General features: G+C 44.7%; 1 protein-coding gene across 1 annotated transcript in view; it reads right to left on the reverse strand.

Annotated features, from left to right (window-relative positions):
* LOC125453133 (E3 ubiquitin ligase RNF121) overlaps window positions 1-21,647 on the reverse strand; it is a 65,755-nt gene that overhangs the window by 23,224 nt on the left and 20,884 nt on the right. The window contains exons 5-6 of the mRNA XM_048532291.2: window positions 20,805-20,912; window positions 1,454-1,574 (exon numbers count right to left, since the gene is read on the reverse strand). Coding sequence (XP_048388248.1) covers window positions 1,454-1,574; window positions 20,805-20,912 — 229 coding nt within the window. The remainder of the gene's footprint in view (window positions 1-1,453; window positions 1,575-20,804; window positions 20,913-21,647) is intronic.

Genomic DNA, 21,647 nt, shown 5'->3' on the forward strand with positions numbered 1-21,647 from the left:
AAAGTTCATCAACGTAACAACCTTACAGACCAGGATCTTTATTGACTTCCACAAAGACACGTGGCTGAAGCTTGACAAAGGCAGTGCAAATACGGTTGACTCTATGCTGAACCTTTTCATTGATAGTAGCTCCTGAGGATTGCAAGTGTTGCACAAACTTCAGAGCCAGTCCACCAGCATAGATGATATCGAGTTTGCTCAACTGACCCAGGGAAGGCTGGTGGAAAATCTTCGTCATGTCCTGTGCAGAATGACCATCATGCAGCAGTCATCTGCAAACTCAGGGCCATGAATGCCCACAGTGGCGAGTTTGGCTTTTGCTCAGGAGCAACTAAAGTTGATACCATATGCTGACACCAGGTGGTAAGTCATCTCTGATGAAGCAGATAAGGATGTTCAGGTAGATGATAGTCAGGGTGATCACACAATGTGGTTTGATCCTGGTCTGGATGTTAAAGGTCTCAGTTTTAACCCTTCAAAGCACCAGATATATTGTTACACAATAGTCTCAGGATGGTGACAAACATCAATGGGTGTCAAAGCAGTGAACGATGATCCATTAAGGCTCACAATTTGAAGAATCAAAGACCCTGGTCAGATCAATGAAGGGGAGTAACAATTCTAGACTTCGCTCCTGACATTTTTTTGGATCTACCTAGTCATAGAAGACCAAGTGGATAGTGAGCCTGGATTATTGTAAGCCAAACCGAATTTCTGGGAGGAACCCCTCAGTGACAGGACAAAAAGTGGCTCAGGAGCATGTGGACCAGGAACTGGGCTGCAGTGGACAGGAGGAAATTCCTTTTGCAGATACCAGGTTCACCGGAATGATGAAAAGGTTGAAACACTACAGAATGTGAAAACATTGGCTTATTTGGTTTAGAAGATGAAAGGATAATCTAATTGGGCTGACTGAAGTTGTGAAGTGAGAAAAATCATTTCCTGTGGTTGGAGGGGGAAGGGAGAGAGCAAAAAGAATGCAAAAATGAGAGAGGGGAGAAGAGACATGGAGAGAGAAAGAAAAGGATAAGAAAGACTGCTGAACAGGGTAGTGGGGGGGGGGACAGCAGCATATTAAAATTAGAACTAGGCCATTCAAGGATGTCAGGAAGCACCCCTTCTGCCAAAAGGGAGTGGACATGCGGAACCCTCTCCTCCAAAAAAATAAAGGCTATGGAGGCTGGGGTTTAACTGAAATTTTCAAGGCTGAGGTAGAAAGAGTTTGGTGGATAATTGTATCAAGGGTCAAAGGGAAAAGGTGAATGCAAGTGCTAGAGATCAGCCAAAACATTAACTGAATAGTCTGACGGAATCATTCCGTTCCTATAAGGCAATAAAATCTTCCCCATATCATCTAATCACTCAGTGGAAGGTAACTACAAAATCATTAATGCATCTATACAGATGGAAAACAGCTGATAAAACAGGTTGCTGCCTCTGGGGGTCACTTTACCCCGATTGTTGATGCCATGTAGTCTGCACACATTTCTGCAAAGTCACGACTCAACACTCCATAATACAACCCGTAAAATAACAGCGATACTCCAAAGTCCATTCCATCTTCTGGCTTTATTCTGGGGAAAAGAAACAGAAATTCTATCAAATGCAATTCTGGAAACTTAAATGCTCTTTAGAGCAAAGTTCACTTAAGAAATTGATGTGTGGCATGTTTCACATCGTCAAACCACTTTACAGAGAATGAAATACTTTTGAATTGCTGTTCTGTAAATTAGCACGTGCACATGCACGTTACAATCAGAAAAGTGGTCTTTGTCCGTACACATATAGATTTGCACAGATATTGAAAAATAACTGTACACATGTGCACTTATTTCACAGAGGTTTCTTTGAGACAGTCTCATGCATGTTAGTGAATCCTGGAAAAAGCTTTCTCACAAACTACACATTAATGTCATCTTGATACATCATGTTAGGCAATCATCACGACTAGGATGAACAAAGGCAGTACAGGAATTCCTTGAGCATAATAAGAGCACAGGCCATTTAGTTCCTCATCTTACTTTCCTGAAAATGATGTGGAGGAGTATTGGACTATCATGACCTATGAGTCTGCAACAGACATGAGGCATGAAACACTCGCCCACATAATGGTGAGGACGGTTTAGGAAACCACAGGGGAAAAGTCACCTCCCAAGCAGAAGAATATAGAGAAGTAGGAGTAGGCCATTCTGCCCCCCAAGCCTTCCCCACTATTCAGATCACAGCTGATCTGCCCAGGGCTTACCTCTGCTTTCATGTTAGCTCAACATAGCCATCAATTTTCCCAATATTTCAAAAATCTATCTACCTGCTCTTTAAATGCTTTCAGGAACCCAGCCTACACAACGTTTGGACAGTGAATTTCAGATATTTGCTACCGTCTGGGAAAACAAGTGGCTTCACATCTCAGTTATAAATGAGTTTTGCCTATACTTTGTCACTATGTTTGAGATGCCTCCATGAGTGGAAACATCATTTCAATATCTATCCTCAGACCCTTGTATGTTTCAATAAGTTCACTCCTCATTCTTCTATTTTTTAAAAATTATTCATAGGATGGGGGAGTCATTAGCCAGGCCCATTTATTGCCCATCCTGAGTTACAGCTCACCATCAACCTGCTCGGGCAACTTGGAATGGTCAATAAATGCTGGCCCAGCCAGTGGCCCCCACCTCCCCCCAACTTAATAAAAAGGCCTAATTTGTTTAGCTGTTCTTGTTAAGTCAACCCCTTCATCCCAAGAACAGTGAAGTGAAATCCCTTTTGAACAATACATTCTTTTTAAATACAGGAACCAAAACTGTACACAGTACGCCAGGTGCACGGACTCACCAACACCCTGTACAGTTATCACAGGACTTCCCTGTTTTTAAACTCCCTAACAATAATTACTTAATTACTTGTTGCACTTGCATGCTAACGTTTTATGTTTCAAGCACAGGAACACCTAGATCTCTCCGTACTGCCTTTTTTTGGAGTCAGTCTCCATCTAAATAATAGTCTGCCTTTTGATTTTTGCCAAAATACATGATCTCACATTCCTACAGTAAGCTCCATCTACCAAGATTTTGACCATTCACTCAATTTATCTATAGCCGATGCTAGTTCCTCATGTCCTGAAAACAACCCTCCCACCTACTTTTATGTCATCAAGTTTGGACACATTATCCTTTGTCCCCCACTTCCAGGTCATTAGTTTAGATAGTAAATAATTGACGCCCAAGGGTTGATCCTTGTGCCACTCCAGTGGTTGTCTTTCCAACCTGAAAAGGACCCAACTCTCTGATGCCTGTGTGTTAACCAATCCTCAATCCATGCCAATACATTACCTCTAATACCATAAGCTCTTATTTTGTGAAATAACCTTTCAATGTTAACCTAACAAACAACTTCTTGAAATCTCATTACACTCCACCTATTGGTATCCATTCATCAATGCTGCTCATTATATCCTCAAAGAACTCCAGCAGATTTGTCAAACATGACTTTCCTTCACAATACCATGTTGATTCTGTTTGATTGAGTTAAGCTTTTCTAAATGTCCAGCTAATTCTTCCTTAATAATGGATTCCAGCATTTTCCCCAATGACAGATGTTACACTAACTGGCCCATGGTGTCCTGCTTGCTGTCGACCTCCCTTCTTGAACAGGTAACCCACATTAGAAACTTTCCAATCCACTAAAATCCTACTAGAATTCAGTGAATTCTGAAATATTTCAACCAATTCCTCCACTATCTCTGTAGCCATTGCCTTTAAAACCTTTGGATGAAGGCCTTCAGGTCCGGGCGACTCGACTGCCTTCAGGCTTGTTAGTTTGTCAATTTTATTTTATTGATTCATAGGATGTAGGCGCCGTTGGCCAGGCCAGGCTTTGAGGAATCAGGCAGTGAGTTACTCACTCCAGAATTCCTTGCCTCTGACCGGCTATTGTAACCACTGTGTGGTTCAGTTGCTGGACAATGATAACCCCAGGATTGTGACAGTAGGAGATTCAATGATGATAACACCTTTGAAATTTCAAGAGGCAATAGTTAGTTTCTCTCATTCCCTGGTGCCTGCGTGGCAAAAATGTTACCTACTAGCCCAAGCCTAGATATCATTCAGGTCTTGCTGCTTTTGGACGTGAACTCAGCATCTGAGGACGTGCGAATGGTGCTGAACAATGTGCAATCAGTGAGATTCCTACTTGTGACGTTATGATGGAGGGAAGGTCATTGATAAAGCAGCTGAAGACGGCTGGGCCTAGGACACTACTCTGAGGAACTCCTGCAGTGATACCCTGGAGAAGAGATGACTGACCTCTGACAACCACAACCACTTTTCCTTTATACCAGGTATGGCTCCAATCTGCAAATAAATTTTGCCACAGTTCCCACTGACTCTAGCTTTGCTAGGGCTTCTTGAAATTACACTCGGTTAAATGCAGCCTTGAGTGACAGCCCTTGACATCTCACCTCAGGAATTCAGCTCTTTTGTCCATGTTTGAACCAAGGCTGTAATGAGGTCACGAGCCAGATGGCCCTGGGGAACCCGAACTGACAGTCAGCGAGCAGGTTATTGCCGAGCACTGTTGGTGACATCTTCCATCACTTTATGAATGATTGAGAAGAAACCGATGGGGTGTTAATTGGCTGCGTACGATTTGTCCTGTATTTTGAGTACGAGACAATTTTCTACACTGTTGGCTAGATACAAGTATTACAGCTCTTATGGAATAGCTTGGCTACAGGTCTGGCAATTTCGGGAGCACGAACCTTCAGAACCGCTGTCTGAATATTCTTCAGACCACATCCTTTACAGTATCCAGCGTCTACAGCCATTTCTTAACATCTTGTGGAGTGAATCAAATCGGCTGAAGACTGATGCCCACTTAGCAATTCTGGCTGAAGGTTGCTGTAAATGCATCAGCTTTATCTTCTGCTCCCTCCTCATCGAGGATGGGAATATCACAACCCCCATCCCCAGTGGGTTGCTCAATTGTACACCCAACCTTGAAATGACAATGGCAGACACAATACTTCCTGAAAAATTTGCATTAAGTGTCAAAATTGGGAGGGTTGACACTGTCTGTTAGGTTTGATTCCGAGAGTATGACAATGACCGAGACACCACGGTCATCATTCTGACTGGTATAGAAATTATGATGGTGATGGCTGAGACATTATCTTAAATGCTTGACAAGTGAACCAGGTGGACTTTACAATAATTAACAATAGTATCATGGTCATCAGCATTAATTCAGTTTTTTTTTAAAATTCAAATTTCATCATCTGCCGTATACCCAGCGGACTATTTGAATTTTACCTCTTGTTCTCCTTTTAACATTATAAAGTGGAAACATGTAAAACAGAGAAACATTGTCCTATATTTTATTTCCAGAAAGCAGCTCATGAAATTTGTATTTGAATGAATCAAACTAGATCTATCAGCTCTCTGGGGGCATGTTTCACGGATTGATTTTTGTTCATTAAATATTAGATCTGCAGGTTAGATTCAGGTTTTGGGCTTCACCTTCTGAAAATTACACTTTGTTACTCTCAGGCTATGTGCAGTTTATAGCTTTTAGAAAGAAGGACTTAAAAAGCCTATTTCTGTTGCACCTTTCAAAAGCTCCAGACATCTCAGTGTTTTAAAACCAATGAAATACTTATCCCGCACTGAGTCTCATCAACTGACAGAATAGGGATCTTTTTGTACTGTCTCATCCGAAAAGCACTCACAATGCCACACAGGGAATGCCACAGTTAATTTATGTTCTCAAGTCTCTGAAGTGGGACTTGAACTCACAGCCTTGTGTTTCAGTGCTGAGTGCGCCATCTACTGTGCCCTTTGTTGACACAGTAAAATATGGTTCCTATGAGGATGGAATAATATTTAGTTTTGATTATTCTTTGAGAATTGAGCCTTGTTATGCATCCTCACACCCTGCTTCTTGTAAGGGCTCCATTCCATTCTCCCACTTTCTCAGTCTGTTACATCTGTTCTGATGATGCCACCTTCTGCAGCAGAGCCTCAATCACCTCTACCCTTTTCCCCAAACAAGGATTCACTGCTACAGTCATTGACAGAGCCCTAAGCTGTGTTCAACCCATCTCCTGCATTTCAGCCCTCCCTCCCACAACAGTGACACCATTCTCACCTACCATCCCACCAGCATCCACAACCATAGGATCATTAACCATCAACTCTGCCACCTCCAACAGGATGCCAACACCAGATACACATTCCCCACCCCCTCCTTTGTCAACCTTCTATAGAGACTGTTCGCTCTAGAACAGCTTAGTTCACTCCTCTGCCCCCAACACCTCCCACACTTCAGAGCACCTTCCATTGCAACCGCAGAAGGTGTAACACCTGTCGATTTTCCCCCTCTCTCCTCACTATCCAAGGCTCCAGGCACCTTCATGATGAAGCAGCGATTTACCTGCACCTTAATCTAATCTGTTCACGGTTCACAATGTCTCCTCTACATTGGGGAGATGGAACACACACTGGGGAACGACTTGGCTGAACATTTGCATTGTGTCTGTAAAAATGATCTTGAGCCTCCAGGTTTCTATCACTTCAACATATCATTGTACTCCCTGGCCAACATTTCTGTCTCAGGTCTGCTGCAGTGCTTTTGCCAAGCTCAATGCAAGCTGGAAGAGCAACATCACATCTTTTGAGGAAGGGTCACCGGACCCGAAACGTTAGCTCTGATTTTTTTCTTCACAGATGCTGCTGAGCTTTTCCAGCAACTCTTGGTTTTAGAACATAGAACATTACAGCACAGTACAGGCCCTTCGGTCTTCGATGTTGTGCCGACCTGTCATACCAATCTGAAGCCCATCTAACCTACACTACTCCATGTACACCCATACGCTTGTCCAATGATGACTTAAATGTACTTCAAGTTGGCGAATCTACTACCGTTGCAGGAAAAGCGTTCCATTCTCTTACTACTCTGACATCTGTCATATATCTTTCACCCCTCAATTTAAAGCTATGCCCCCTTGTGCTCGCCGTCACCATCCTAGGAAAAAGGCTCTCCCTATCCACCCTATCTAACCCTCTGATTATTTTATGTTTCAATTAAGTCACCTCTCAACCTTCTTCTCTCTAATGAAAACAGTCTCAAGTCCCTCAGCCTTTCCTCGTAAGACTTTCCCTCCATACCAGGCAACATCCTAGTAAATCTCCTCTGCACCCTTTCCAAAGCTTCCACATCCTTCTTATAATGCGGTGACCAGAACTGTACGCAATACTCCAAGTGCGGCCGCACCAGAGTTTTGTACAGCTGCAGCATACCTCTTGGTTCTGGAACTCGATCCCTCTATTAATAAAAGCTAAAACACTGTATGCCTTCTTAACAGCCCTGTCAACCTGGGTGGCAACTTTCAAGGATCTGTGTACATGGACATCGAGATCTCTCTGCTCATCTACACTACCAAGAATCTTACCATTAGCCCAGTACTTTGCCTTCCGGTTACTCCTACCAAAGTGCATCACCTCACACTTGTCTGCATTAAACTCCATTTGCCATCTCTCTGCCGCTTATCTATGTCGCTCTGCAACCTACAGCATCCTTCGTCACTATCCACAACTCCACCAACCTTAGTGTCGTCTGCTTCTTCCTGATTTACAGCATCCACAGTTCTTTTGGTTTTTATCTGATCTTCTACTTAAGTACCTTATAGCCGTCAGGCTTAAACATCAAGTTTAAGAATTTCAGAACGAGAAACCTTCGCTTTTCTATTTCCCAACCCTACAACCCAAGTTCTGTCATGAAATGGGTTGTATTAAGCACAGCCAACCCAGTTCCAACTACTCAGTCCTCACTCTCTTCCTTCCTAGCTTTTTAAATCCCTTTGTGTGTCCACCTCTATCTACCTCTCTCTCCCCCCTACCCACTCACTCCTTTTCCTATCACATTCCACCATCAGCATATCACCTTTTCTTAGCTGCTGCTAGTTCTAAGTGGGAGGTCCACTGGACTCAAAATGTTAGCTGTTTTCTCTCCATTGATGCTGCCAGATCTACTGAGCTTCTCTGAAAATTTCTATTTTTGCTTGTTATGCTTTTTTTGCACCCTTCTATCTTCTCCCTATTGTCCTTTTGTGTGTTCAGGTACTGCTCATTAGAATGTTATAGTCTAACTTCAATCAACTCCAACATCAATGCATTGCAATTACCCAATCTCCTGTGTTTCTAGTCTGCCTGTCACTTTCCTAAGAACAAATTAGGTGAAGGCGTGTTTCAAGCACTCACTCTCTCCCATCCAATCACACCAAACACCTCCCCACACAATTTTCTCCTCGATTCTCTCAGTAAGTAGCTGACTCTTCTGGGGGTTCCAAGACAGCTGCAGCAGGCTGCATTTTGTGCCACGTTTCACTGTATTTGACAGCAGGGAGCCTGGGCTTCTTCAGGGAGAAACACCGCCATCCACAGGCACAATGGCTTCATTACAGCTCACATGTATAGATGGAGAAGAATCAATGACAAATTGCATTGTTTACAAAATAGAAACAGGCCCACCAGGTCTCTACAGGTGTTTACAATTGACATGCCTCCCCCATCCCTCATCTCACCATATCACCGAGTCCTTTCCTTGCTTATGTTAATTTTGGACGCTGTAAAACAGATCTATGCTTCCTTATAGTATCAGAGATAATGGGAACTGCAGATGCTGGAGATTCCAAGATAATAAAATGTGAGGCTGGATGAACACAGCAGGCCAAGCAGCATCTCAGGAGCACAAAAGCTGACGTTTCGGGCCTAGACCCTTCATCAGAGAGGGGGATGGGGAGAGGGAACTGGAATAAATAGGGAGAGAGGGGGAGGCGGGCCGAAGATGGAGAGTAAAGAAGATAGGTGGAGAGAGTATAGGTGGGGAGGTAGGGAGGGGATAGGTCAGTCCAGGGAAGACGGACAGGTCAAGGAGGTGGGATGAGGTTAGTAGGTAGCTGGGGGTGCGGCTTGGGGTGGGAGGAAGGGATGGGTGGGAGGAAGAACCGGTTAGGGAGGCAGAGACAGGTTGGACTAGTTTTGGGATGCAGTGGGTGGGGGGGGAAGAGCTGGGCTGGTTGTGTGGTGCAGTGGGGGGAGGGGATGAACTGGGCTGGTTTAGGGATGCAGTGGGGGAAGGGGAGATTTTGAAACTGGTGAAGTCCACATTGATACCATATGGCTGCAGGGTTCCCAGGCGGAATATGAGTTGCTGTTCCTGCAACCTTCGGGTGGCATCATTGTGGCAGTGCAGGAGGCCCATGACGGACATGTCATCAAGAGAATGGGAGGGGGAGTGGAAATGGTTTGCGACTGGGAGGTGCAGTTGTTTGTTACGAACTGAGCGGAGGTGTTCTGCAAAGCGGTCCCCAAGCCTCCGCTTGGTTTCCCCAATGTAGAGGAAGCCGCACCGGGTACAGTGGATGCAGTATACCACATTGGCAGATGTGCAGGTGAACCTCTGCTTAATGTGGAATGTCGTCTTGGGGCCTGGGATGGGGGTGAGGGAGGAGGTGTGGGGACAAGTGTAGCATTTCCTGCGGTTGCAGGGGAAGGTGCCGGGTATGGTGGGGTTGGAGGGCAGTGTGGAGCGAACAAGGGAGTCACGGAGAGAGTGGTCTCTCCGGAAAGCAGACAGGGGAGGGGATGGAAAAATGTCTTGGGTGGTGGGGTCGGATTGTAAATGGCGGAAGTGTCGGAGGATAATGCGTTGTATCCGGAGGTTGGTAGGGTGGTGTGTGAGAACGAGGGGGATCCTCTTGGGGCGGTTGTGGCAGGGGCGGGGTGTGAGGGATGTGTCGCGGGAGATGCGGGAGACGCGGTCAAGGGCGTTCTCAATCACCGTGGGGGGAAAGTTGCGGTCCTTAAAGAACTTGGACATCTGGGATGTGCGGGAGTGGAATGTCTTATCGTGGGAGCAGATGCGGCGGAGGCGGAGGAATTGGGAATAGGGGATGGAATTTTTGCAGGAGGGTGGGTGGGAGGAGGTGTATTCTAGGTAGCTGTGGGAGTCGGTGGGCTTGAAATGGACATCAGTTACAAGCTGGTTGCCTGAGATGGAAACTGAGAGGTCCAGGAAGGTGAGGGATGTGCTGGAGACGGCCCAGGTGAACTGAAGGTTGGGGTGGAAGGTGTTGGTGAAGTGGATGAACTGTTCGAGCTCCTCTGGGGAGCAAGAGGCGGCGCCTCCCCTGTCTGCTTTCCGGAGAGACCACTCTCTCCGTGACTCCCTTGTTCGCTCCACACTGCCCTCCAACCCCACCATACCCGGCACCTTCCCCTGCAACCGCAGGAAATGCTACACTTGTCCCCACACCTCCTCCCTCACCCCCATCCCAGGCCCCAAGACGACATTCCACATTAAGCAGAGGTTCACCTGCACATCTGCCAATGTGGTATACTGCATCCACTGTACCCGGTGCGGCTTCCTCTACATTGGGGAAACCAAGCGGAGGCTTGGGGACCGCTTTGCAGAACACCTCCGCTCAGTTCGTAACAAACAACTGCACCTCCCAGTCGCAAACCATTTCCACTCCCCCTCCCATTCTCTTGATGACATGTCCGTCATGGGCCTCCTGCACTGCCACAATGATGCCACCCGAAGGTTGCAGGAACAGCAACTCATATTCCGCCTGGGAACCCTGCAGCCATATGGTATCAATGTGGACTTCACCAGTTTCAAAATCTCCCCTTCCCCCACTGCATCCCTAAACCAGCCCAGTTCATCCCCTCCCCCCACTGCACCACACAACCAGCCCAGCTCTTCCCCCCCACCCACTGCATCCCAAAACCAGTCCAACCTGTCTCTGCCTCCCTAACCGGTTCTTCCTCTCACCCATCCCTTCCTCCCACCCCAAGCCGCACCCCCAGCTACCTACTAACCTCATCCCACCTCCTTGACCTGTCCGTCTTCCCTGGACTGACCTATCCCCTCCCTACCTCCCCACCTACACCCTCTCCACCTATCTTCTTTACTCTCCATCTTCGGTCCGCCTCCCCCTCTCTCCCTATTTATTCCAGTTCCCTCCCCCCATCCCCCTCTCTGATGAAGGGTCTGGGCCCGAAACGTCAGCTTTTGTGCTCCTGAGATGCTGCTTGGCCTGCTGTGTTCATCCAGCCTCACATTTTATTATCTATGCTTCCTTATGTTCATTCCATGATTCTCAGACCTTTACAGCACAGAAGAAAGCCATTCAGCACAATATATCCACACTAGTCAACGTTCTGATTACACTAATCCCATTATCCGTTCATGGCTCACAGCCCTGGAAGCTACGATATGGCAAGTGAATATTTAAATACGGTTTAAACATTATGACGGTTTCTAACTCAACTACACTTTTAGTGCAGAGTTCCAGACTCTCACCACCTTCTGAGTGAAAAGGTTTATCCTCAACTCTCCTCTTAGCCTCCTTTATTCATTCATGGGATGAGGGCATTGCTAGCTAGGCAGCATTTATTGACCATCCCTAATGGCCCGGAGGGCAGTTAAGAATCAACCACATTGCGGTGGGTCTGGAGCACAGGTAGGCCAGACCAGGTAAGGATAAAGGATAAGCCTTTTAACTTAACTCTGACTTTAGAGAGTCAGAGTCATACAGCATGGAATAAAAGCAGAAGTTGCCCAAAAAGCTCAGCGGGTCTGGCAGCATCTGTGAAGAAAAATCATAATTAACATTTTGGGACTGGTAACCTTTCCTCAGAACCATTTTGAAGGGTCACCAGACCCAAAATGTTAACTGATTTTTCTTCACACATGCTGCCAGGCCTGCAGAGCTTCCAGTAACTTCTGTTTTTGTTCCTAATTTTCAGCATCCGCATATCTTCCGGTTTTCATACAGCACGGAAACAGACCCTTCAATCCAACTAGTCCAAGCTGACAATATTCCCAAACCAAATTAGTCATATCATTGAAAATCTCTTATTCATATATTTATCCACATGTCTTTTAAACACTGTAACTGTACATGCATCCACTATTTCCTCTGGCAATTCATTCTCCGTGCAAACCACTGTGGTAAAAAAAATGTTGCCTCTCACGTCCTTTTTAAATCTTTATCCTTTCACCTGAAAAACATGCTCCCTTAGTTTTGAACTTCCCCACCTTGGAGATATTCCTTGCTATTCACCTTATCTATACCCCTCATGATTTTATAAACCTCTATCAGGGCACCCGTCAATCTCATACGCTCCAGTGAAAGAAGTTCCAGCCTATCTTTATAACTTAAACGTTCCATTCCTGCTAAATCCTGGTATATCTTTTCTGAGCCCTCTCCAACTTAATAAAGTCCTTCCAATAGCAGAGTGATCAGAACTGGACACAGTAGTCCAGAAGAGGCTGCACCAACCTGTACAGCATCTTAAGTGCTATACTCAAAAGGTTTGAGCAACGAAGGCAAGTGTGCTGAACGTCTTCTTAACCATTCTGTCTATAATAGGCGCAAACTTCAAAGAATTATTTACCTGAACCCCTTGGTGTCTCTGTTCTACATCACTACCCAGGGCCCTACCATTAATTGCATAAGTCCTGCCCTTGTGTGTTTTGCCAAAATGCAATACCTCACATTTATCCAAATTAAATCCCATATGTCAGTCCTCAGCCAATTTACCAAATTAATCAAGATCATTTTGTAATCTTACAAACCTTCTTCTGGACTATAATGTTTTAATGGGCAGTACCTGAACATACAAAGGGACAGAGAGAAGGTAGAGTGTGCAATGGAACCTTAACAAGCAAAAACAGAAATTTCCAGAGTAACTCAGCAGATCTGTCATCTGCAAACTTACTAAACTTAAAATTTATGCTGTTCATTACTGACCTCTCCACTAATGGAAAAATACCTTCTTTTTCACTCTATCTATGCCCCTCCATCTTATATGCCTCCATCAGGTTTCTTCTCAGTCTTTGTTACTCCAAGAAAAACAATCCCAGTCGAAAAAATCCTTCCTCACAACTCAGACCTGCCAACCCAGGCAGCATCCTGGTAATTCCCAAACAAAAAACTGAGCAAGGGTCACCAGACCCAAAACATTAACTTTGATTTTTTCTTCACAGACCTGCTGAGCTTCCAGCAACTCATGTTTCTGTTCCTGACTCTCAGCACCCGCAGTTCTTTCGGTTTTTATTTCCTGGTAAATCCCATTTGCACCCTTTCATGTGAAATCACATCCTGCATATAATATGAAGACTAGAATTACATGCAATACTCCAGCTGTGGCCTAACCAGCATTTTATATTGTTCCAGCATAACTTCCTTGTTCCTGTATTCTGTGCCTCAGCTAATAAAGGCAACAATCCCTATGCCTTTATAAGCACCTTATCTACCTGCCCTGCAACCTTCAGATATGAATTGGTGATCCGAGGTGTCTCTGATATACAGCACTTTCCAGGGTCTTAATATTTATAGTATAATCCCTCGCTTTGTTAGCCCTCCCCAGCTGCATTACCTCACCCTTTTCCAGGCTAAATTCTGTCACTGCTCTGCTCACCTGACCAGTCTACATAGACCACAGAACAGGCCCTTCGGCCTTCGATGTTGTGCCGACCTGTCATACCGATCTGAGGCCCACCTAAACTACACTATTCCATGTACGTCCATATGCTTGTCCAATGACGACTTAAATGTACTTAAAGTTGGCGAATCTACTACCGTTGCAGGCAAAGCGTTCCATACCCTTACTACTGAGTAAAGAAACTACCTCTGACATCTGTCCTACATCTTTCACCCCAACACCGACCCATGCGGTACACCACTAGTAAATGGGCTCCAGGATGAATGTTTCCCGTCAACCACCACCATCTGTCTTCTTTCAGCAAGCCAATTTCCGATCCAATCTGCTATATCTCCCACAATCCCATTCCTCCACATTTTGTACAATGGCCTACTGTGGGGAACCTTATCGAACGCCTTGCTGAAATCCATATACACCACATCAACCGGTTTACTCTCATCTACCGGTTTGGTCACCTTCTCAAAGAACTCAATAAGGTTTACGAGGCACGACCTACCCTTCACAAAACCATGCTGACTATCCCTAATCAAATTATTCTTTACTAGATGATTATAAATCCTATCTCTTATAACCTTTTCCAACACTTGACCAACAACTGAAGTAAAGCTCACTGGTCTATAATTACCAGGGTTGTCTCTACTCCCCTTCTTGAACAGGGGACCGCATTTGCTATCCTCCAGTCGTCTGGCACTATTCCTGTAGACAATGACGAGTTAAAGGTCAATTCCAAAGGCTCGGCAATCTCCTCCCTGGCTTCCCAGAGGATCCTAGGATAAATCCCATCTGGCCCAGGGGACTTATCTATCTTCATACTTTGTAGGATTTCTAATACCGCTTCCTTGTGAACCTCAATCCCACCTAGTCTAGTAGCCTACATCTCAGTATTCTCCTCGACAACGTTGTCGTTTTCTAGAGTGAATACTGTCGAAAAATATTCATTTCGTGCTTCCCCTAACTCCTCTGACTCCACACACAACTTACCACTACTATCCTTGATTGGGCCTAATCTTATTCTCATCATTTTTTATTCCTTAAATACCTCTAGAAAGCCTTAGGGTTTACCCTGATCCTATCCGCCAACAACTTCTCATGTCTCCTCTTGGCTCTTCTGAAATCTCTCTTTAGGTCTTTCCTGGCTACCTCGTAACCCTCAAGTGCCCTGAGCCTTCACATCTCATCCTAACATAAGCCTTCTTCTTCCTCTTGACCAGGCATTCTACTTCCTTCGTAAACCACGGCTCCCGCACTCTACAGCTTCCTCCCTACCTGACAGGTACATACTTATCTAGGACACACAGGAGCTTTTCCTCGAAAAGGCTCCACATTTCTAATGTGCCCATCCCCTGCAGTTTCCTTCCCCAGCCTATGCTCCCCAAATCTTGCCTAATCTCATCACAATTGCCTTTCCCCCAGCTATAACTCTTGCCCAGTGGTATACATCTATCCCTTTCCATCACTAAAGTAAACATAACAGAATTGTGATCGCTATCACCAAAGTGCTCACCTACTTCCAAATCTAACACCTGGCCAGGCTCATTACCCAATACTAAGTCTAATGTGGCTTCGCCCCTTGTTGGCCTATCTACATACTGTGTCAGGAAGCCCTCCTGCACACTGGACAAAAACTGGCCCATCTGTAGTACTCGAACTAAAGTGTTCCCAGTCAATATTTGGAAAGTTGAAGATCCCATCACAACTTCTCTCTCTCTCTCTCCCCCCTATCGAGAATCATCTTTGCTATCTTTACCTCTACATATCTGGGACTATTCGGAGGCCTACAGAAAACTCCCAACAGGGTGACCTCTCCTTTCCTGTTTCTAATCTCAGCCCATACTACCTCAGTTGACGAGTCCCCAAACATCCTTTTTGCAACTGTAATACTGTCCTTAACCAACAATGCCACACCTCCCCGCCTTTTACCATCTTCCCTGTTCTTACTGAAACATCTAAATTCCAGAACCTACAACTACCATTGATAGTCTCCGAGATAATAAAAATGTGAGGCTGGATGAACACAGCAGGCCAAGCAGCATCTCAGGAGCACAAAAGCTGACGTTTCGGGCCTAGACCCTTCATCAGAGAGGGGGATGGGGAGAGGGAACTGGAATAAATAGGGAGAGAGGGGGAGGCGGGCCGAAGATGGAGAGTAAAGAAGATAGGTGGAGAGAGTATAGGTGGGGAGGTAGGGAGGGGATAGGTCAGTCCAGGGAAGACGGACAGGTCAAGGAGGTGGGATGAGGTTAGTAGGTAGATGGGGGTGCGGCTTGGGGTGGGAGGAAGGGATGGGTGAGAGGAAGAACCGGTTAGGGAGACAACCGGTCTCTGCCTCCCTAACCAGTTCTTCCTCTCACCTATCCCTTCCTCCCACCCCAAGCCGCACCCCCATCTACCTACTAACCTCATCCCACCTCCTTGACCTGTCCGTTTTCCCTGGACTGACCTATCCCGTCCCTACCTCCCCACCTATACTCTCTCCACCTATCTTCTTTACTCTCCATCTTCGGCCCGCCTCCCCCTCTCTCCCTATTTATTCCAGTTCCCTCTCCCCATCCCCCTCTCTGATGAAGGGTCTAGGCCCGAAACGTCAGCTTTTGTGCTCCTGAGATGCTGCTTGGCCTGCTGTGTTCATCCAGCCTCACATTTTATTATCTTGGAATTCTCCAGCATCTGCAGTCCCCATTATCATTGATAGTCTCCTGCAGTTTACAGCTGTACCCCTCTCTATTTACCCTACCCTAGAGTTTTCAGGTTATCTGCAAACTTCTAGATCATACCCTCAACATTTAAGTCCTAGTAATTAATGTACACCATAAACACCAAAGCCCCAGGATCCAGCCCTGCAGAAGCCCAGTAGCAGCAGACTTCCAGTCACAGAAACATCTCTCTGCCATCATCTGGTCTATCCTTTTCTTTCCTTCTTTAACGCTGGGGCAATGTTTGCAGTCCTCCATTTTGTTAGCACCTCACCTGAGGTTAGAAAAAAATTTGGAAATTACTGTAACAGCCCCTACAATCTCCTTCCCTGCCCCCCATAACAACTTGGGATAAGTCTTATCTATCCTGCATATGCATCCACTTTTAAGGCTGCTAAATCTGTTAAACCTCCAAGAAGGTTATCACAGTAGAATGGGATTTTGATCAGATCGCCAAAGGTGTGACAGACGGACTTCAATTTTGATAAATGAGAGAGTGTGGCACTTTGGTAAGGCAAGTTCATGGTGCCTTTAAGGTGTAGTCACAGGCAGGCAGGATAGTGAAGAAGGTGTTTATTGGTGAGTACATTGATTATAGGAGTTGGGAGGTCATGTTGTTGCTGTATAGGATATTGGTTAGGCCACTTCTAGAAAACTGTATTCAGTTCTGGTCTTCCTGCTATAGGAAGCAAGTTGTTAAACTTGAAAGAGTACAGAAAAGATTTACAAGGCTGCTGCCAGGATGGGAGGGTTTAATGTATAAGGAGAGGCTGAATAGACTGGGACTATTTTGCCTGCTACGGAGGTTGAGTGACGGTCTATGGAGGTTTATAAAATCATGGGGGCTATGGATAGAGTGTGAACAGCTGATGTCTTTTTTCAAGGTAGGGGAGACCAAAATTACAGGACATAGGTTTAAGATGAGAGGGGAAAGATTTAAAAGGGACCTAAAAGGGAACTTATTCACATGTATGGAATGAGCTGCTAGGGAAGGAGAGGTTGGTACAATTGCAATATTTAAAAAGGCATCTGGATGGGTTTATGAATAGGAAGCATTTCGAGGGATATGGGCCAAATGCTGGCAAACAGGACGAGATCTATTCAGGATATTTGGTCAACATGGATGAGCTGGACTGAAGAGTCCGTGTCTGCGCTGTTCAACTCTATGACTCTTACTTTCCTATAATGTGTCGCAGTCCTCCTCCTTCAAATCTTCCCGAATTCCATCTCGGATTTATTAACACCTTTTACCTTTGTATGGTGTTGAAAATCATCCATGATTTTTGGAGGAATAAATAAAGAGAAACTGCTTCAAGAGTGAAGGTGGTGAAAGCAGGTTCAATTATAACTTCAATAATGAATTGAATAAACACTTGAAGGTTGGTGGGATGTGTGAAGTAGAGGCAAACATAACTTTGTGCAGAGAACAGTGGTGGATTCATTTTAATAGAAAGCACAAGACAGACAAATCAAAATGAAAGGTATAATTTTAAAGGGGATGCAGGAGCAGAGGGAGCCAAGGAGTAAGTGTGCATAAATCTGTACAGGTGGAAGGACAGACCTAGAAAGTTGAGAAACAAGTAAAGGAGAAGGGATTCACAAGGTTTAGAAAAATAGGCACATCACAAAAGTGAGGTACAAACAAGAAGAAAATTGTTGGAGAAACACAGCAGCTCTGGCAGCATCTGTGGACAGAAAACAGTTAACAGAGTGCTGTGTAGAAAAATAAGGAAGTCGAGGTGAACCTTTATACAACACTTTCACCCTCGACTGAAGTATTGTGTCCATTTCTGGGTGCAACACTTTAAGAAAGATAGGAAAGCTTTAGTGGGTCAACAGAACAGATTCATGAGAATGGTTCCAGGAATGATGGACTTCAGGCACGTGGGGAGACTGAAGAACAGAAGATAATCAAGAAGCCTAATACAGGATGCTATCCTTTATTAAAACAGAAATTGAACACAAAAGTCAGGATAGTATCTTCAGTTATACACAGAATTGGCAGGGGGCAGATCTCAATTACTGTGTGCGGTTTTTGCTAAGGAAAGATGTAAACATGTTGAAGCGGTTGTCTACAGGAATAGTGCCAAATGACTGGAGGATAGCGAATGTGGTTCCCCTGTTCAAGAAGGGGAGTAGAGACAATCCTGGTAATTATAGACCAGTGAGCCTTATTTCAGTTGTGGTAAAGTGTTGGTAAAGGTTAAAAGAGATAGGATGTATAATCATCTAGAAAAGAATAATTTGATTAGGGATAGTCAGCATGGTTTTGTGAAGGGAAGGTCGTGCCTCTCAAACCTTATTGAGTTCTTTGAGAAGGTGACCAAACCGGTAGAAGAGAGTAAACCGGTTGATGTGGTGTACATGGATTTCAGCAAGGCGTTCGATAAGGTTCCCCACAGCAGGCTATTGTACAAAATGCGGAGGAATGGAATTGTGGGAAATATAGCAGGTTGGATCGGAAATTGGCTTGCTGAAAGAAGACAGAGGGTGGTGGTTGATGGGAAACATTCATCCTGGAGACCAGTTACTAGTGGTACACCGCAAGGGTCAGTGTGGGGTCCACTGCTGCTCGTCATTTTTATAAATGACGTGGATGAGGGCGTGGAAGGATGTGTTAGTAAATTTGCAGACGACACCAAGGTCAGTGGAGTTGTGGATAGTGACGAAGGATGTTGTAGGTTACAGAGAGACATAAATAAGCTGCAGAGCTGGACTGAGAGGTGGCAAATGGAGTTTAATGTAGACAAGTGTGAGGTGATGCACTTAGCTGGAGTAACTGGAATGCAAAGTACTGGGCTAATGGTAAGATTCTTGGTAGTGTAGATGAGCAGAGAGGTCTTGGTGTACATGTACACAGATCCTTGAAAGTTGCCACCCAGGTTGACAGGGTTGTTAAGAAAGCATAGTGTTTTAGCTTTTATTAATACAGGGATTGAGTTCCAGAACCAAGAGGTTATGCTGCAGCTGTACAAAACTCTGGTGTGGCCGCACTTGGAGTATTGCGTACAGTTCTGGTCACCGCATTATAAGAAGGATGTGGAAGCTACGGAAAGGGTGCAGAGGAGATTTACTAGGATGTTGCCTGGTATGGAGGGAAGGTCTTACGAGGAAAGGCTGGAGGACTTGAGGCTGTTTTCATTAGAGAGAAGGTTGAGAGGTGACTTAATTGAAACATATAAAATAATCAGAGGGTTAGATAGGGTGGATAGGGAGAGCCTTTTCCTAGGATGGTGACGGCAAGCACGAGGGGGCATAGCTTTAAATTGAGGGGTGAAAGATATAGGACAGATGTCAGAGGTAGTTTCTTTACTCAGAGTAGTAAGGGAATGGAATGCTTTGCCTGCAACGGTAGCAGGTTCGCCAACTTTAAGTACATTTAAGTCGTCATTGGACAAGCATATGGATGTACATGGAATAGTGTAGGTTAGATGGGCTTCAGATTGGTATGACAGGTTGGCACAACATCGAAGGCCGAAGGGCCTGTGCTGTGCTGTAATGTTCTATGTTCTATTCCCTTCCCCGACTCTATCATATGGTTTGATAGGCTGTGGCAATAAACAGCAATGGACCTTGTTCCCAGTCTACTGTCCCTTGCCCTTTCTTTCTTCAGCTCTCTGCACTTTCCAATTGTACAACAAACACTAACACAGTCTTCACTCTATTCTACTCCCAGAGACCTCTTTTTAACACAATGATCTGTTGAAAAAGTGCAGAACAGAAAACCATTCCATTCGAAAGAGAACTTAGTTTGTATCCTGTCACCTCAATATTCCATATCCTGAACTGTTTGCTACAAAAGACAGGCTAAAGAATAACAAGGCTACCATTTTCAATTTATCCTTGCTTCTTGGCTGTTCCTAGCCACAGCAACCTCAGATTATGGTTTCCCGATAATGCCATCAGTAGTCAAGTTAACACCGAGTACTCCCCAGACTGTTTTGGTCTAAAAAAGGATATTTCACGAGAGGCCATTACAATACTGGCAAGCTTAACCTTTCACAATGTGGTAACGACTAACAAGACATGAGAATCTGTGGGCTGTCAAAGCTACATCTTGAAGTATATTCAAGGCTCAGGTAGGCAGATTTTTAAATCAGTAAAAGAATCAAGGATCACGGGGAAAAGGCAGGAAAATTGAGTTGAAGATTATCAGATCTACCGTGATCTCAGTGAATGGCAGAGCACACTTATTGGGCTGAATAGCCTACTTTTGTTCCTATGTCTAGTAGCTTTATAAACCCAGGAATGCTTGTTTCTTATAAATCTTTGTGTATGAATTTGGCATCAGTGGCAAGGCCAGTATTTGCTTCTCATTCTAGGATTCCTGTGAAGATGGAAGTCTTTGAAGCTTTGCAGTCACTGTGACAATGGTGATTTCACAATTAACTTTGGCAAGGAATTCCAGGATATGGCACAATAACGTTACTGTGCAGACTTTCTGCAACTTTTCCTTTATACTACATTTTGCTGCTGTGAAGTGTTCAATTCCCTCAAACTTACATTGCTGCTTTTGACAAAAGAATGATTCTGATTCACATATTCACCAATCAAGTTCTGTCCCTTCACGCTTTAATTAGAGGAAGTTGAATGTCAAAATCCTTACCTAAATAATAAGTTTATGCCAAAGAGGGTAAACATTACTCCAGCATAGCCCACGATCCCACTGGCATAGCTCAATTTGTAGAGTAGGAGAAACCATTTATAAACCAGCCTGGAACAACCGAAAAGAAAGAGACAATGACTATCATCATCTTAGTGTTCACTACTGACTAGAAGCTGAACAAGTCATGAATATTGTGGCTACATAAACAGGAATAGGCCAAGAAGGCCAGGAATACTGTAGCTTGAAACACACCTCTGTCTTCCTGTAGCCTGTCCACCATTTACTAAGCATTAATAAAGATTGTGATGGAATACCTGCCACTAGCATGAATGAGTGCAGCTCCAATAACAATCAAGAATCTGGTCACCATTCAGAGCAAACTAGTGATAGCGGTAGCCTCCCTTCAATGTCAAAATTCACTCCTGTCACCAGTGATGCACAAAGGTAGCAGTGTGTATAATCTACAACACATACCTTCCAAATCAGTGACCCCTAGCACCGAGAAGGGCACCGGAAACAGATGAATGGGAGCACCACCATCTGCAAGTTCCCATCCAAGTATGACTTCGGTTCTGTTGAACTCCTAACAAACTCGAAACATTAACTCTTTTTCTCATTAACAGATGCTGCCAGACCTGATTTTGTCTGGTATTTTCTGGTTTTATATACCATCCAGAATCGGAAATATAATGGCCATTTCTTCACTGTCATTCTGGAGCTCCATAACAACATTGTGGGAGTTCCTATACCATAGACTGCAGCTGTTCAAGAAGGCAGTTCATCACCACCTTCAAGGTCAATTAGAAATGGCAAGAAATATGGGCATTAGCAGAAAAGCTCATA

Source organism: Stegostoma tigrinum, chromosome 6 (assembly GCF_030684315.1).
Source record: "Stegostoma tigrinum isolate sSteTig4 chromosome 6, sSteTig4.hap1, whole genome shotgun sequence".
NCBI classification, from domain to species: Eukaryota; Metazoa; Chordata; class Chondrichthyes; order Orectolobiformes; family Stegostomatidae; genus Stegostoma; species Stegostoma tigrinum.